The sequence below is a fragment of the Bison bison genome, unplaced genomic scaffold (assembly GCF_000754665.1).
Source record: "Bison bison bison isolate TAMUID 2011002044 unplaced genomic scaffold, Bison_UMD1.0 scf7180017864472, whole genome shotgun sequence".
NCBI lineage: Eukaryota > Metazoa > Chordata > Mammalia > Artiodactyla > Bovidae > Bison > Bison bison.
The window spans coordinates 9,632,734-9,649,045 of NW_011495033.1; the positions used below are offsets into that span (position 1 = coordinate 9,632,734).

General features: G+C 44.5%; 1 protein-coding gene and 1 long non-coding RNA gene across 2 annotated transcripts in view; one reads left to right on the forward strand and one right to left on the reverse strand.

Annotated features, from left to right (window-relative positions):
• The window catches only part of LOC105004023, a 30,062-nt gene that overhangs the window by 2,090 nt on the left and 11,660 nt on the right, over positions 1-16,312 (forward strand). Inside the window, exon 2 of the long non-coding RNA XR_827177.1 lies at positions 12,784-12,787. This is a non-coding gene — a long non-coding RNA (uncharacterized LOC105004023). The remainder of the gene's footprint in view (positions 1-12,783; positions 12,788-16,312) is intronic.
• LOC105004022 (C-C motif chemokine 15-like) lies at positions 1,051-6,224 on the reverse strand. Its single transcript, XM_010861517.1, has 4 exons — positions 5,833-6,224; positions 3,066-3,140; positions 2,112-2,223; positions 1,051-1,695 (listed from the first exon to the last, which is right to left on the reverse strand). Exons 1-4 carry the CDS (start codon positions 5,888-5,890, stop codon positions 1,500-1,502), a joined length of 441 nt encoding a protein of 146 aa, XP_010859819.1. The 5' UTR covers positions 5,891-6,224; the 3' UTR covers positions 1,051-1,499.

The following is a 16,312-nucleotide window of genomic DNA, read 5'->3' on the forward strand; positions in this document are numbered from 1 at the left end:
TTATCTTCCCAGGGCAGGGCCCCTGGGTTGGGGAGCCTGAAGTGAAGCTCAGACGTCTCACTCTTGTGGGAGAACCTCTGCAATGTAAGCATTCTCCAGTCTGTGGGCCACCCATGAGGATGAATGTGGGTGTGTGCTCAGTCGTGTCCAACTCTTTGCGGCTCCATGGACTGTAGCCTGCCAGACTCCTCTGTCCGTGGAATTCTTCAGGCAAGAATATTGGAGTGGTTTTCCATTTCCTCCTCCAGAGGATCTTCCCGACCCAGGGATTGAACCTGAGTCTCTTGCTTCTCCTGCATGGGCAGGTGGATTCCTTCCCACTAGCGCCATCTGGGAAACCCACCAGGGAATATGGGACTTGGCCTATCATGAGTCTGCTCCACCCCCAGCACCGTATTATTGTGATTCCTCTTTAAACATCTTTAGTTGTAAAAGATATTTTCTTGTTGGTAGGTTCTGTTTGTGTTTCTTTTTTTCCATTGATAGTTGTTCTACAAGTATTGGGTTGGCCAAAATAATTCATTTTGATTTTTCCATACCATCTTATGGAAAACCCGAAAAAACTTTTTAGCCAAGTTGTGATTTTGGTGTGTTCATGAGAGGAGGTGAGTTCAGGGCCTTTCTACTCTGCCAACTTAGCCTGGAAAAAAATCTTAAACTTTTTTTGAATTAAAAAAAAATGTTGTTGTTTAGAATTCAGTCCTCTATTTCTGAATTTTATGTGAGAGTTGATTAAGATTTACTAATTATAAATAGAAATGTATATGCTTTAATAGATATGAATCTAAAATTGATATTAACTTTAGTTTTAAGTGTTTTCCTAATGTCCTTTAACGTCAGAGAAGATATCTTTTAGGAACTTATATCTGGTAAGAAAAAAAAAATCCAAAGAGTAGCATTAAGGCAGAAGGATGAGTATAGGCCTTTCAATGTCATATTGGAGCACTTTCTGAAGGACTCACCCAGGATTCCTTAATCTGTATGGGAAATGTACATTTGATTGACTGTCTATATACATTGACCAACACCCAGAATTTATGAAATTGCTTGTTGACTGAGACTGATTTGTAATTTTATTGTTAAGCACAGATCCAAAGGATTGCTGTCTAGTACAAAAGATAGTCCCCAAAGTTACAGATTTATTGCCCTCTAGGATTTGAATTTGTTTTTCTCTAACAAACATTTCAGAATGCCATCTCCAATAACTATATCAACTTCTGTTCCTCAGATGATCTTTGAATTGGTTTAGTGATTAATGGGTTAAATACACACTCTAAGTCTGTATTTGAATGCCATGTTTTTAGCTTAAAAAAGTTTACACTGTGATATCTTGTTCAGACCCTCCCCCCCCAAAAAAACCCCACGAATCCAAAGTTCAGGAATTTCTACACAATCTTTTCCCTCTAAAAGTTTGAGTGAAGTCAAATTGGATACTCTTGATGAATGTGTTGTGCTTGTAATTAGAACAGAACAGTAACTGTTGCTTTTTAAAAAGTAATTCAGGCCACGGCCCTCCAATGAGGACGGTGAGGCAAGAGAGACGGAGAAGAGGGGGCCCGGTCCAGGCGCTTCCGCTCAACCAATAGCGATCTCAGGTCCTCGACGGCTGACCCCAGCCTCAGCTCCGACTTGCATTTCTGAACTCCGTCATTGTTAGGATCAGCACAGACACGCTGCCCCTTCTTGGTGATGAAGCTGGGAAGAAGGTGGGGGGAAAGATTACAAACAGCAGAAGGTTCAGCAAATATGGGTGGGCACCCTATCCTCCCTGCGCCTTGGGCCCCTGACAGCCCAGCCAGTTCTTGCCTTTCTCTGCTGCAGGAATTTAGAGCAGCTTCTCTCTGAGACTCTCCCTCAGGCTGAGACGCCCTCAGCGACTCAGAGTTTTCTCGTGAAGCCTCCCTCCGGCTCTCACCTTCCTTCCCTAGCTTCCCTTTTCACCTGGAGCATCTCATACCCGGTGCCCTGAAGGATCCTACTGAGGACACATGCTTCTGCTGACCTGGCAGGATCCAGAGGGTGGGACTTTCCTGGACATCCATTCCTCAGGTGCCACCCCTTCCCCTCTCCACTCTGCCCCCAGCGACGGCCAGTGAGCTTGGCATACGTACATGACAGCTGGCCAGGAGCATGCACTGCTCGTCTCTATATAATTTTCCATGAATACACATCGGATGTTTCGTGGGGTGTAAGACATGCAGCAGTCCGTGGGCCGGTGAAAACCTGCAACAAGAGAAAGCATCACTTAAGGACTAAGTGGGAGGAAAACTTGCAGAAGGAAACAGCAAGCCGCCCTTGTATTCTTGCTTGGGAAACCCCATGGGCAGAAGGGCCTGGAGGGCTACAGTCCTTGGGGTTGCAAAAGAGTTGGACCCAACTTAGCAACTAAACAAACAAAACTGATGAAAACTGCATCCTTTCTCCCTTTCCTCCCACCTACTGGGAAGAGTGAGAAGGTGCAGGGCTTTAAAAAAAATTATCTTTGGCTGTGCTAGGTCTGTGTTGCTGCACGCGGACTTTCTCCAGTTACAGCGATCAGGGACTACTCTTCCTTGCAAGGAGGCATGGGGAATCTTCCCGGAGCAAGGATGGAACCCGTGTGTCCTGCATTGGCAGGCGGATTCTTAACCACTGGACCACCAGGGAAGTCCTGAAGGTTCAGGACTGGAAAGGGATGTTTGCCTTCTCTTCCAGCACTTATGGCCTCTCCTTGCCAGAGACATTTCGCTCTCCCCAGGGCTAAGCTGTGTGTCTGAGGGCATCCAGGCAGGGCCACGACAGAGCAGAATTTCTCCCAGAAGAAGGAGAGTCTGAGGCCTGCAGGAGGCATCCCAGAGCACCCTTCCCCTCTCCCCGTAATGAGCCAACTCTTGGGACAGCCAGGTGGAATCGAGTCCATCTCTGGAAGAGGCCATCTATGGACACACAGCCCCTCCTGAACTTCCTTGGAGATGTTCACCACCCTCAGGACCCCCCTCAGGTCCTGTAAACCAGGTGGATTGAAGTCTTTGAGCCAATCTGTACCTGCTAGCTGTTTTAAAATATATGCCATAACAAAACTTTACCTCCTTGAGACAATGAGTGGTGATTCTTTTCCGGACTTGAGAGTTCAAACTTCAGGTTTGACATCACGTCTTTTACTTGAGAGAAACAGTAGAGAAGGGGAGAAAAATTACTGGGAAGCAACGTCGTTTCAACACCTCCATCTGTCTCATTCCTCAACCCCATCTCCTGCTAGGGAGGCAAGGATACTGAACCATTGGCCCAGATGTGCCTCCAAGCCCATTTTCTCTATCAAGGCCCTGAGACTTTTCAGGGGACTTTTGAAAAAGTTCGAGATAGGGAACCATTCTATTGACTATGAATACAAAAAGCTAACTGCACACCCAACACCAGTAGATCAGTTGAATAGTTCCATAATGCGATCCAATGCACCATGCTCTCTACACATTTCTGGAATTCACAGGGCTCTGGAAACAGTAAACATTTCTCTATAACTGATCTGGTGACACAACATCACCCAAAGTGAAGTGAGGCTATTTACAGGCTTTATTTACTCCATTAGTGTGAATGTGTTTGCTGCAGAAATGTGACTGTGTTTGGTTAATGTGTGTGTCTCAGACTCTGCCAGGGATGTTAAGTAATGCCCAGGTATGTGTTACCTTTTTAAAAATACATTCTTTTAGAATATGATAGCATGAACATAATGCAAAGTTTACAATTAAAAAAAAATACTAAAATATTTCTTTATTTGAATAAGGTCACTGTTATTTCTTGAATTCCAGCTAGCATCAAAATTAACAATCAGAAAAAAAAATGCTTGACAAAATGTTATCCAATTGATATTAACCCCTTTTAAACTTTAAAAGAAATATATTAAACAGGCAACATTCAGATCTAAAAAGTTGAAAGTAGTGGTTTTACATCAGATCTTATAAATAAAAAAGTCTCTAATATAATCATTTGTTCACTATCTCCCTGTGATCAGAACATGGATAGGAAAGAATAATCATGTCTGAATATTCACAATTGTCATTTACAATCTTTGCAAAGATTACATGTCTACAATGCAGCAGGTCAGGCAGTTTTTCAGGTAATTTTTGTTTTCCTCAAGTTATCAAAAAGTGCAATTGTCTGAGATCAAATGTCACAAAAATCACAATCAGGAAAAGCAAAAGCTCTAGCAGGCAGACCTGAAGACAGGGGTATTCGTGGTTTGACATGAACTGGAGGTGATTTTGTACATTTAAGAGCTGTCAACCGAAGTACCAAGAGCTATAGGCAGCAATTGGGGTTTAGTTTGTAGTTGCTAATAACCAAGAGTTAGCACATACATAATGCAAAGAACATAAACTTTACCATTTTAATCATCTCGAAAAGTTCAATAGCATTAAGTACCTTCTCATATTGCGCAACTTGCCACAATCCATCCATGGAACTTTTTTCATCTTGAAAGCTGAAACTCTGTGCCCATTACACAATAGCTCCCCATTTCCCCCTTCCCTAAACCCTGGGCCACTGCTACTCTACTTTCTCTCTGAATTTGACTATTTTAAGTACTTCGTAGGAGTGGAATCATATTATCTGTCCTTTCATGACTGGCTTATCTCATCTATCATCATGTCTTCAATGTTCGTCTATGTTGTGGAACATGTCAGAATTCCCTCACTTTTTAAGGCTGAATAATACTCTCTCTCTCTCTCTCTATATATATATATACACACACACACATCCTGTTTTCCAATCCATTTGTTTGTCAATGGACACTTGGGTTGCTTCCTCCTTTCAGCAAGTAAAAATTAAGCTGTTATTAGCAAGGTTGTGTAGGTATCTCTTTCATGTATCTACTTTCAGTTCTTTTGGCTATATCAAGAAGAAATGGAATTTCTGGGTCATACTGCATTGCCTTTTAAAAATCTGAAAAATTCTGCATTCCAAAATGCATCTAGCCCCAAAGATTTGGATAAATGGATTGTGGACCTGTACTAGAATAATTAGGCAAGCATAACTAAAATTTAGCTCATTCTTATGCAGTTACATATGAATTATATTAAATGAGGCATGTGCCTACACTTCAATATGCTTAATATGATATGTGTGGAGCTTGCAAAACGAAGTCTTGGATGGGTGTTGTCTTCCCATTACAGCTTCCTAACTAGCTTGTAACCTAATGCCACCACGTATGGGTGTGTGATCTTGAGCAAGTTATCTAGAGTTCCTATGCCTCATCTCTTGTTTGTAAGAGGGTAATTAATAATAATAATAAGTAAATCCATATAGTTTGCTGATAGTCTACTCTACAGCATTGTCAGGAGGATCCAACATATTAATATTTACAAGACACTTAGAACAGTGCCTGCTTTCAAATAGGAAATACTAGATATCTATTTGTTACATAAATAAATAAGATGATTAAGTACACTTGAGTGAGTCACTTGTCTGGCTTGTCCAATTTCTTCTCTGAAGTGAGAGTTTTATGCTAGAGGGCATATAATAGTTCTAACATTGTGAAAGTCTATACTTCTTTCTACAGATCTACGATTTTTCTACAGTTCTCTTGATCTCGTCCATAGTGTTCCTATGTCAGCTAAGAGAAAGTATCAGATAATTCTGGTCATGAAAGGGAGAGAATTGTTTCCCCAGGTGGGACCAGTCAGCTGTATGCTGCTTTCCCCGGGGACCAGCGGCTGAAGGGAGAGGTCTGTACCTACTGCTGCTGCTTTTAAACGGGAGCTATATCCACGCTGGGACAAAGGTGTCCCTCTGCATCTCCTCCCTGGTCTGCAAGTTACCACCCACCTGCCCACCTGGAAGAAGGCTCACTGAACTCACCAAGTGCAGCCTGGGCAGCGAGGATGAGGAAGGGCAGGACAGCTATGGAGGTCTTCATCTTCCTGGTGTACAGACGGTGGACCAGCCTGAGGACTCTGGGGCTCTCTCCAACTTCCCTGGATCTCTGCTCTGCCCTTGTATTTATAGAAAGAGGAGGAGTGGGAAGTCACAGGGCAGAGATCAGAACGCTTTCCTGGGTTGTATAATAGATAACACGCTATTTCTAAATAAAGGGAAGGAGGCTGAGAAGGCAACAGGAAGAAGGGGCGAGGATGACATGAGGCTTCTCCAACTGCCCACTGGACACAGGCAAAGGGAGAAGCCAGTTTATGAAGGATCCTTCCTCTAGGAGGGTCACTGAATCCTCTCATCAGAATGTTTTCCTTGGGAGTTCACCCCATTCAAGGGCACAGAGAGCCTGTTATCAGGGTGCTCTAACATGTGAGCCTGGTCATGTGACTCCTCACATAGAATCTTAACCCTTGACTCCTCTGTTTGTTTCACCTCCACATCTGATCCATTAAAAATACTGGGGTGAGTCTACTTTCAAAAATGTGTCCAGAACCTTATTGTTCCTCACCACATCCTCTTTCTCCACCTGGTCCAAGCCATTCCTGTCTCTTACCAGGATTCTTGCAAAAACCTCCTAATGTGTCTCCTTCCTCTGCCCTTGCCCCTTTCCAGTTCATTCTCAACATTGCAGCCTGGGTGATCCTGTTAAAATATAAATCAGCCAAGTCAATCCTATTTAAAACCCACGGATGGCTTTTTAATCCTGCATCCCAACCCAGTGTAAAGCCCAATCCTTCTTCTAGCCTACAAGCCCCTATCTGATCTGGTCCCTGTTCATGCTCTGTTATCAAGTCCTTATTACTCTTCCCCTCACTCATTTTGCTTTGATTATGCAGGCTGGCTCAGAGATTTCTGTTCCTGCTTCCTACATTGCTCTTCCCTTCAATAACTTTTCTGGGAGAAAATTTTACTTTCTCCCTAACCTCCTTCAACTCGTCATTCAAATGTTGTTTTTCTTGTTAACCTTTCTGGGACTCTCTATCTGAAATTATAACCTCCCTCTGCCCAGATTTCTTGTCTTGATTTTTCTCCTGTGTATTTGACAGTATGTAAAATACTACATGAGCTTCCCAGGTGGTTCAGCAGTGAAGAATCCACTTGCCAATGCAGGAGACATGGCTTTGATCTTTGGGTGGGAAGATCCCCTAGAGAAGGAAATGCAACCCACTCCAGTATTCTTGCCTGGGAAATCCCCAGGACAGAGGATCCTGGTGGGCTACAATCCATGGGGTTGCAAAGAGTTGACACGACTTAGAGAGTACAACAACAACAGCATGCAACTTGCATTGTATTTTTACTAGACAGCCCTGCTCTAGATGGTTCCCCATCCCTTTGGGTCATTTCTTGCTTTTTGTGTTTCCCAGGCATGCCCCAGGCATCATGAAGCAGAGACAAGCCATCCGGGCTGTGCCCTGTGTGAATTTCTGACCCGTAGAATTTGTGAGTAGAATACAGCTGTTGCCAATTTATACTAGTAAGCTTCAAGTGGATTGTTACGCAGCAATGTGTTAAACTGTGGTGAGAGCAAGACTTCATTGGCCAGGGATGGATTTCAAATATTAATTTTATTTTATTATTGGAGTATATTTGCTTTACAAAATTCTGTTAGTTTCTGCTGTAATCAGCTATAGGTATATACATATATCCCCTCCCTTTGGATCCCCCCTCCCACGCCGCATCCTACCCCTCTAGGCCATCAAGCACAGAGCATCGAGCTGAGCTGCATGTGTTACGTAGCAGTTTCTCACTAGCTGTCTATTTTATGCCTCGTAATGTATATATGTCAGCGCCACTCTCCCAGTTTGTGCCACCTTCTCCTTCCTGCCCGTGTCTGCATGATTCTCTATATCTGTCTCTGTTCGTTCCCTGCACATAGGGAACTGCACCATTTTTCTAGACTCCGTATATACAAGCATTAATTTATTCACACTTCTGGTTTGCTCATGAGTGTCTGTTATGTTCTTTCACATATTCCATACCTCAGAATCAGAGAAGCCTGGAGTTACGAGGTAAGCTAGAGTTACGAGGTAAGACACCTCCATGAAGCAGGAAAAGCAGTGACTGAGCAGTGGCTGAGGTAAGGAGTGAGGTTGCAAGGGTGTGATGTAATACATAATACAGTCTGCCCCTTGCTTCCCTCCAAGGTGTTTGTGCCTTTATTATGTCTGCTGCTGCTGCTGCTGCTAAGTCACTTTAGTTGTGTCCGACTCTGTGCTACCCCATAGACTTAAGCCACCAGGCTCCTCTGTCCCTGGGATTCTCCAGGCAAGAACACTGGAGTGGGTTGCCATTTCCTTCTCCAATGCATGCATGCATGCTAAGTCGCTTCAGTCGTGTCCGACTCTGTGCGACCCCGTAGACTTAAGCCCACCAGGCTCCTCTGTCCCTGGGATTCTCCATGCAACAACACTGGAGTGGGTTGCCACTTCCTTATTATGTCTAATCCATCACAAAGCTTGCTTCAGGCTGGTTGTATTAGTCTGTGGGGTCGCAAAGAGTTGGACATGACTGAGTGACTGAGCGCGTGTGCGTGTGCACATGCACACACACTCACACACACATGTTCTTTCAGGTTCAGTAGAACCCACACTGTGCACTCATACTTGTTCATCTCCACCTCTCCCATCTCCCCGGAAATCCAGCAGAGTCTAATGCTTCAGGGATGGGAATCACAAATAGATGACTGGAAATATGAAGACGGAGGCCAACCCCTTGATTCCTGTGTGTTTTAGCCTCCAGGGACATGGCATTATCTAACATTCTTTGCTTCCATGCATACACTGCATTCTGGAGAAGTCCCAGCCCTGAAGTTTGTTTTTGCTTCAGCTAAATTATTAACCCCTCACCATTCTCTTAGCTGTTTCAGTAACACCAAGTGGATCCCATGTGCCCACTGACTCACACCATTTGTAAGATGGATCCTTTGACCTGAGGCCCTCTTGTGCACATACCATACTGAGCGATCAGGCATTCTCTAAGTCCTTGGACCATTGGCCTGGCAAAGGTACTGCTGGTAGTGAAAAGCCCCACGTCGGGAATAAGTGTTGGTCTTGCTAAGGTTGGCAGACGTCCAAGATAATCAACATGCCACTGTACGGCTGTGTTTTCTCCATGGAGGCCGGCGACATAGTGAGACTTAATGTTTATCTCTGCTGGAAGGTTATGCATCCAGCAGCAGCCACAGTTAAATGGGTCTTGACGAGAGACAGCCCACACTGTTGGGCCCATGCCTAACCTCTGTCCTTGCCACCACGGCCAAGGGCTTGTTGCACTAGCTCTGTTGTGGCTGAGGGAAGAGGCTGGCTGACTTCCACGGGACAAGCCATTCCATCCATGTACTCGCTGACTTTCTCCTTTGCTGTGGATACTCCCCAGGGACTTCCAAGTCTTTGAGTCTCTGAGGCTCCTGAGTCCAGTACCTCCAGGCTGCAGCATCTCAGTCCTGAGTACCAAGTGGTTTCCTGCAGGTTCTCTATCTCAGCATGGGAGACTCCCTGATTCAGGAGAGGAATGGCATGCATGATGAGATGAAGGCTATGAAAGGGGAGATGTTGCCAGACTGCCCCTCCATGGAGCTGGGCAAGGCCTGTACAAGATTGGTTGTTGTAGTGGTGGCCAGAGGAAGCGATGGGGCTGATGGGTGGGAAGTAGTGTAAGAAGTGTCTGATGCAGCATCGAATGCACATCTCTTCAGCAAAAAGAAGCAATGAAGACACATGTACGATTTCACAATATAGTGCTGTTTCTCTTTTTTTTTAAATTTATTTATTTTTAATCGAGTGGCTTTGGTGTACTTCCTGAGTCTTTTATGGATTTTTCTTTCCTATGCCACCTAGCATCATTGTTGACATTGAAGAATCACATCAGCTCTATTTGTTACTCAGCTTGGCATGGTTGAGGGAGCAGGCTGTGCTCCTTGTAAGCTGCTCCAACCTCAGGGGTCTTCCAGGGCTGATGATAACAACAGCTGGTGCTTTCTGAGCAGTTACTACACTCCAAAACTGCGTTATGGGTACTTCCTTTGAGACAAGATGTTTACTACATGAAGCGCTTACTACAACTATTTCACAATACTGCCTAGCACACCCAGCAGCTTCTTCCCTTGCAGAAATACCAACGACCCTGTCATTTCTGCCTGTAAACACTGGTCTTGCCACATCCCGGGACCTAGGCTTGCATAACCTGTTTGTCTAGCATAAGCTGAGCTGCCCTGTACTGTTACAGTGTCAGCATATTTGAGCTAAGATGGCCCACCTGCTTTCTCAGACCTGCACTTGGCCTGTGACAATTGTCTGCCATTGCTCTCAACTCCCCATCACTCCTTTCTTTGTCACTCTGTGTGTTATGTGTCTGTATCCTGGGCAGGTCTTGAAATCTCAGGATGGTGTTCCATGCACAGATGCACTGGTCCCTTTTCAGGAGAGAGGCCTGAAGTGGTTTTTCCCTGCACTGCTTGCTGTTCCTTTCTTGGTGCTGTTTAGTTGCTAAGTCATGTCCGATTCTTTGTGACCCCATGGACTGCAGCATGCCAGGCTTCCCTGTCCTTCACTATCTCCTGGAGTTTGCTCAAACTCATGTCCATTGAGTCGATGATGCTCTCCAACCATCTCATCCTCTGTTGCCCCTCTTCTCCTCCTGCCCTCAGCCTTTCCCAGCATCAGGGTCTTTACCAATGAGTTGGCTCTTCGTATCAGGTGGCCAAAGTGTTGGAGCTTCAGTTTCAGCATCAGTCCTTCCAATGAGTATTCGAGGTTGATTTCCTTTAGGATTGACTGGTTTGGTCTCCTTGCTGTCCAAGGGATTCCTAAGAGTCTTCTCCAACACCAGAGTACCTTTAGTTTCCAAATGAAATCATCCCAGGTGTCTGGCCTCCTCTGATGGCTGTGTAAGGAAGGTACGGAAGTAAGGAAGTAAGGAAGGTACCTTGAATTCAAGTTAAATACCTTGAGTCCCACGCAAAGGCGAGGTAGTGATCTAGTTCTCAGGCCAGCTGCACACTGCATCGGGAAAGGCATTCTAGTCTATGCAGTCTTTCAACCCCTTCAGGGCCACAGAAGAGAGGCCTTGGGGCTGGAACACTTCTTTCCCCAGAGATAAAGTGCTGCACAGCTGTGCTGGGCTTATTGCCTTGTATGGGATTATCTTACTCTGTTTTGGACTCAGCGTGTGCTCCTTCGTTTTGCTTAAGCTTGTAATGACATAGGGCACCAGGCCAACCCCACTACTATCTGTTCCTGGTGGGGAGGGAAAGGGCCCTTCACTTGCAGCCCAAGAGGGAGCATGCAGATCATTGCCCTAAGTCAACTGCAAGATGGCACCCACTGGCTGTGTGTGGGGGGACTGACCCTCACTGTTGAAGCTGATCTTGCTCTGTCTCTTCTCTTCTTGAGTAAACTGTTCCATCCAGGGCCTGTGTAAGTCATGTCCTTCGAGGCAATCTGACACAAAGCATGCAGTAGGTTGACATATTGGGACAGTGGTTATTACCTGCCTAGCGCATCCCAACTTTCAAAGAGCCAGGACTTTAAGATGCAGACAGTGGGGAACCCTGCTTGGATCCCTTACTTTGCAGCACTCTTCATATCGCAGCGTGTTGTGCGGTGCTCAGTCGCTTCAGTCATGTACAACTCTGTGATCCTATGCACTGTAGCCCACCAGGCTCCTCTGTCCATGGGATTCTCCAGGCATGAATACTGGAGTGGGTTGCCATACCCTCCTCTAGGGGATCTTCCCGACCCAGGGATCAAACTCTGCATTTCTTAAGTCTTCTGCACTGGCAGGTGGGTTCTTTAGCACTAGGGCCACCTGGGAAGCCCCTTTTATACAGTAAAGTGAAGTCGCTCAGTCGTGTCTGACTCTTTGCGACCCCATGGACTGTAGCCCACCAGGCTCCTCAGTCCATGGAATTTTCCAGGCAAGAGTACTGGAATGGGTTGCCATTTCCCTCTCCAGGGGATCTTCCCAACCCAGGGATCAAACCCAGGTCTCCCTCACTGCAGGCAGATGCTTTATCATCTGAGCCACCAGGGAAGCTTTTATACAGTAAGCCCACACTAAATAAATTCATCAGAGGACACAGAAAACACCTCTGTCTCTTGGTATGTGGTCCTCAGGGCTGGCTTGGCATGATCTGCAACACTAAACATCCGTTCTAGTGACACAGTTCATGCCGCCAGGGAAAACGCTTTTTCACCTCTCCCGCTCTATGTCTTTGGAAGGAAGCACACCCGAGTCCAAAAGCTGTGGAGGCTGATGGGTTACCACTGCCAACACAGGAAGAAGATACCCCTTTGGACTGCAGGAAAGATTTGAGCTGCAGAAGACTTTAGATGAGAGAAAAGACAAGCCAGCTAACTTGCCAAAATCTTTCCTCTCAGATGGTGTGAAAACGATACATTCTTGTAAAATAAAGAGTTGTTCCCCTGAAATGCTCCATGTTCAGTTTCTTGCTGCTTTTTTTGTGCTCCAGTCTATGGTGATAGACTCCTGAATTAGGGCTGTATATGCAATAGTTTCAGGCTTCCTTATGTGGCTCAGGGGTAAAAAATTTGACTGCCAATGCGGGAGATGTGGGTTTGATCCCTGGGTGGGGAAGATCCCCTGGAGAAGGAATGACAACCCACTCCAGTATTCTTGCCTGGGAAATCCCATGGACAGAGGAGTCTGGCGGGCTTCAGTCAATGGGGTTGAAAAGAGTCAGATACGACTTAGCAACTAAACAACGACAATATGCAATGGTTTCATATGGTTGCAATATTAAGTAATTCAGTGTACTTTTAAATTTGTTCACTCACTTATGTTTTGAATATTGGCACACCTGACTCCTTATGGATTCTTGCTGTGGGTTGTGTAAATGTTAGAGACGCAGGACCCACAGAGGCAGGTGGCCACATCCTCTGTGTCCTTACTGTAAATATCTGTGTTTGGAAATAATCTATGTGTGCATTTTTCTTCCACATGCATGATCTTAATCTATGTCACTATCGCACACAGGAAAATCTTTCTTTTCAAGTTGTAAGAGGAAAAGCAGATCCAACCAACTGGTCTTCTTGTTTTCCTTGCTGTCTACAAGACAGGGCCCACACCCTCCTTAGAAAAATACAGCAACCCCAAACAATAATATTCCATTCAAGATTCCATAGCTGAAGTCTATTCTATAGTGTAGAATTGAAATCATTCTGTGGTCACACATGGACGGGGTTCCTCAGATACTGTTTGACCATTCCCTATATGCTTTGGTGATATCAAGTCAAATAGAGAGGCTTCCCTTTTGTACCAAGCACTTCTCCTAACTCTAGCTTGGCTATTAGAGATTAGATCTTGGTTCAGATATTTAACTTCTTCCTCCCTTTGGTAGTATTTAACTTCTTCCTCCCTTTGGTAGCTTATGTAAAAAAAGGGCTTCAAGAATCCCCCCCACCAAGTATGTATGCATGTGGGAAGTCACGACCCATACTGACTCTAGTCTTGGCTATGAGACTTTGGTAAATGAGATAATAGAATGTATCATGCAAACAGAGACTTGAAAACTGCTGGCCTGTTGAGACTTGTGTTAGTTTTCTGCTAGGAACTTTTATGCCTTTATGTGTACCAGCCCACAACAACCTCTCAAAGGTTGAGTGACCATGTGGAGAGCTGTCCCTGGTGAGAGATCATCCTCAACCATTGAACCCCAGCTGAATTGCCTCAGACCAGCAGAACCATTTATCCAACCCATAGATTTGTGAGAAATAATAAATCCTTGCACTTAAAATTTTTTTTAATGTTTTCATTAATACTTTTAAAAGAGCAGTTTTAGATTCATAGCAAAACTGAAGGGAAGTATAGATGTTTCCTGCATATACTCTACCCCCAGAGACAGTCTCCCCATTTTCAATAGCCCTCATCAGAGTGGTACATTTGTCACAACTGGTGAACCCACACTGACACAGCATAATCACCCAAAGGCCATAGTTGTTTTTTTTTTTTAACTTTTTTTTTGGAATGTAGCCAATTAACAATATTATGATGGTTTCAGGTGAACAGTGAAGGGACTCAGCCATACATATACATGTGTCCCTTCCCCCCCAAATTCCCCTTCCATCTAGGCTGCCACATAACACTGAGCAGAGTTCCATGTACCATATAGGAGGTCCTTCTTGGTTATCCATTTGAAATATAGCAGTGATTACATGTCCATCCCAAACTCCCTAACCATCCCTTCCCCCCATCCTTCCCTACTGGCAACCATAAGTTCATTCTCTGTGAGTCTCCAAAGACCATGGTTTACATTACAGTTCACTCTTGGTGCTGTATATTCTATAGGTTTGGGCAAATGTATAATTATATGTATCTATCATTATGGTACCACACAGAGTATTTCCACTGCCCTAAAAATCCTCTGTGCTCTGCTTACTCATCTTCCCTAGCACCTGTCCACTCACCCCCAACCTGCAACCACAGATCTTTTGACTGTCTCTCCAGAGACAGTTTTGCCTTTTCCAGAATGTCATATACTTGGAATCATGCAGTATGTGGCATTTTCAGATTGGCTTCTCGGTAAATGAGATAATAGCATGTGTCACACAAACAAAGACTTGAAAATACTGGCCTATTGAGACTGCACTTTTAAGATATGTAATATGCTTTTAAAATTCCTCCGTGTCTTTTCATGGCTTGATAGCTCATTTGCTTTAGCACTGAATGTTCCATTGTCTGGAGGTAACACAGTGTATTTACCCAGTCACCTACTGAAGGACATCTTGGTTGCTTCCAAGTTTGGAAATTATGAATAAAGTTACTATAAACATCCGTGTGCTGGTTTTTGGGTGGACATAAGTTTTCAGCTCCTTTGGGAAAATACGAAGAAGCATAACTACTGGATTGCATGGTAAGAATATATTTAATTCTGTAAGAAATCTATACATTTTCTTCCAAAGTGGCTGTCCCATTTTGCATTCCCATCAGCTATGGATGGGAATTTCAGCTGTTCCACATCCTTGTCAGCATTTGATACTGTTACTGTTCCGGATTTTCACCATTCTAATAGGTGTGCAGTATCTTGTTAACACTTGCTTTAATCTACTAAATTTTAGGGTGACTTGTTATGAGTAAAAGCTAACTAATAACTTCCTCTTTGGACAATAAAGATTGCCTCATCTTTACAGGCTTGCTGAAAGCAAAATAAGAGTTCCTCATTCAAGAGGAGGCTTATTGCTTTTTGTTGTTGCTGTTGAGGTAAAACTCACATAACGCAATATTAATTGCATTAATCATTTTAAAATGTGAAATTTAGTGGCATTTAGGACATTCACAGTTTGTGTGCCCATCACCTCTATCTAGTTCCAGAAGGTTTTCATCACTCCAAAAGGTGTTACAGGGATTCCCTGGTGGGCCAGTGGCTAGGACTCCATGCTTCCACTGCAGGGGAAGTGGGCTCAGTCAGCGGTCAGGGAGCTAAGATTCTGCAAGCTACAGGGCGTTGGGTTGCAAAAGAGCTGGACACAACTCAGAAACTAAACAACATCGTGTAGTAGTTTCACACAGTTGCAATATTTAGATTTAGTTCAGTCCCTCAGTCGTGTCCGACTCTTTGCAACCCAATTAACTGTAGCTTGCCAGGCCTCCCTGTCCACCACCAACTCCCAGAGTTTACCCAAACTCATGTCCATTGAGTTGGTGATGCCATCCAACCATCTCATCCTCTGTCGCCCCCTTCTCCCCCTGCCGTCAATCTTTCCCAGCATTAGGGTCTTTTCAAATGAGTCAGCTCTTCGCATCAGGTGGCCAAAGTATTGGAGTTTCAGCTTCAACATCAGTCCTTCCAATGCACACCCAGGACTGATCTCCTTTAGGATGGGCTGGTTGGATCTCCTTGCAGTCCAGCGGACTCTCAAGAGTCTTCTCCAACACCACAGTTCAAAAGCATCAATTCCTCGGTGCTCAGCTTTCTTTATAGTCCAACTCTCACATCCATATATGACCACTGGGAAAACCATAGCCTTGAGTAGACAGACCTTTGTTAACAAAGTAATGTCTCTGCTTTTTAATATGTTGTCTGGGTTGGTCATAGCTTTCCTTCCAAGGAGTAAGCGTTTTTTAATTTTCATGGCTGCAATCACCATCTGCAGTGATTTTGGAGCCCAGAAAAATAAAGTCTCTCACTGTTTCCACTGTTTCCCCATCTATTTGCCATGAAGTGATGGGACCAGATGCCATGATCTTAGTTTTCTGAATGTTAAGCTTTAAACCAACTTTTTCACTCTCTTATCAAGAGGCTCTTTAGTTCCTCTTCACTTTCTGCCATAAGGGTGGTGTCATCTGCATATCTGAGGTTATTGATATTTCTCCCGGCCATCTTGATTCCAGCCTGTGCTTCTTCCAGCCCAGGGTTTCTCATGATGTACTCTGCATATAAGTTAAATAAGCA

Bases quoted from the DNA above. Each gene is read 5' to 3' on its own strand.
- LOC105004022 (XM_010861517.1), bottom strand. From the start codon at position 5,890: ATGAAGACCTCCATAGCTGTCCTGCCCTTCCTCATCCTCGCTGCCCAG. The intron at 3,141-5,832 runs GTGAGTTCAGTG...GTTTCTCTCAAG, and splicing joins CGCTGCCCAGGCTGCACTTG to TAAAAGACGTGATGTCAAAC. The intron at 1,696-2,111 runs GTACGTATGCCA...CCTTCTTCCCAG, and splicing joins TGCTCCTGGCCAGCTGTCAT to CTTCATCACCAAGAAGGGGC.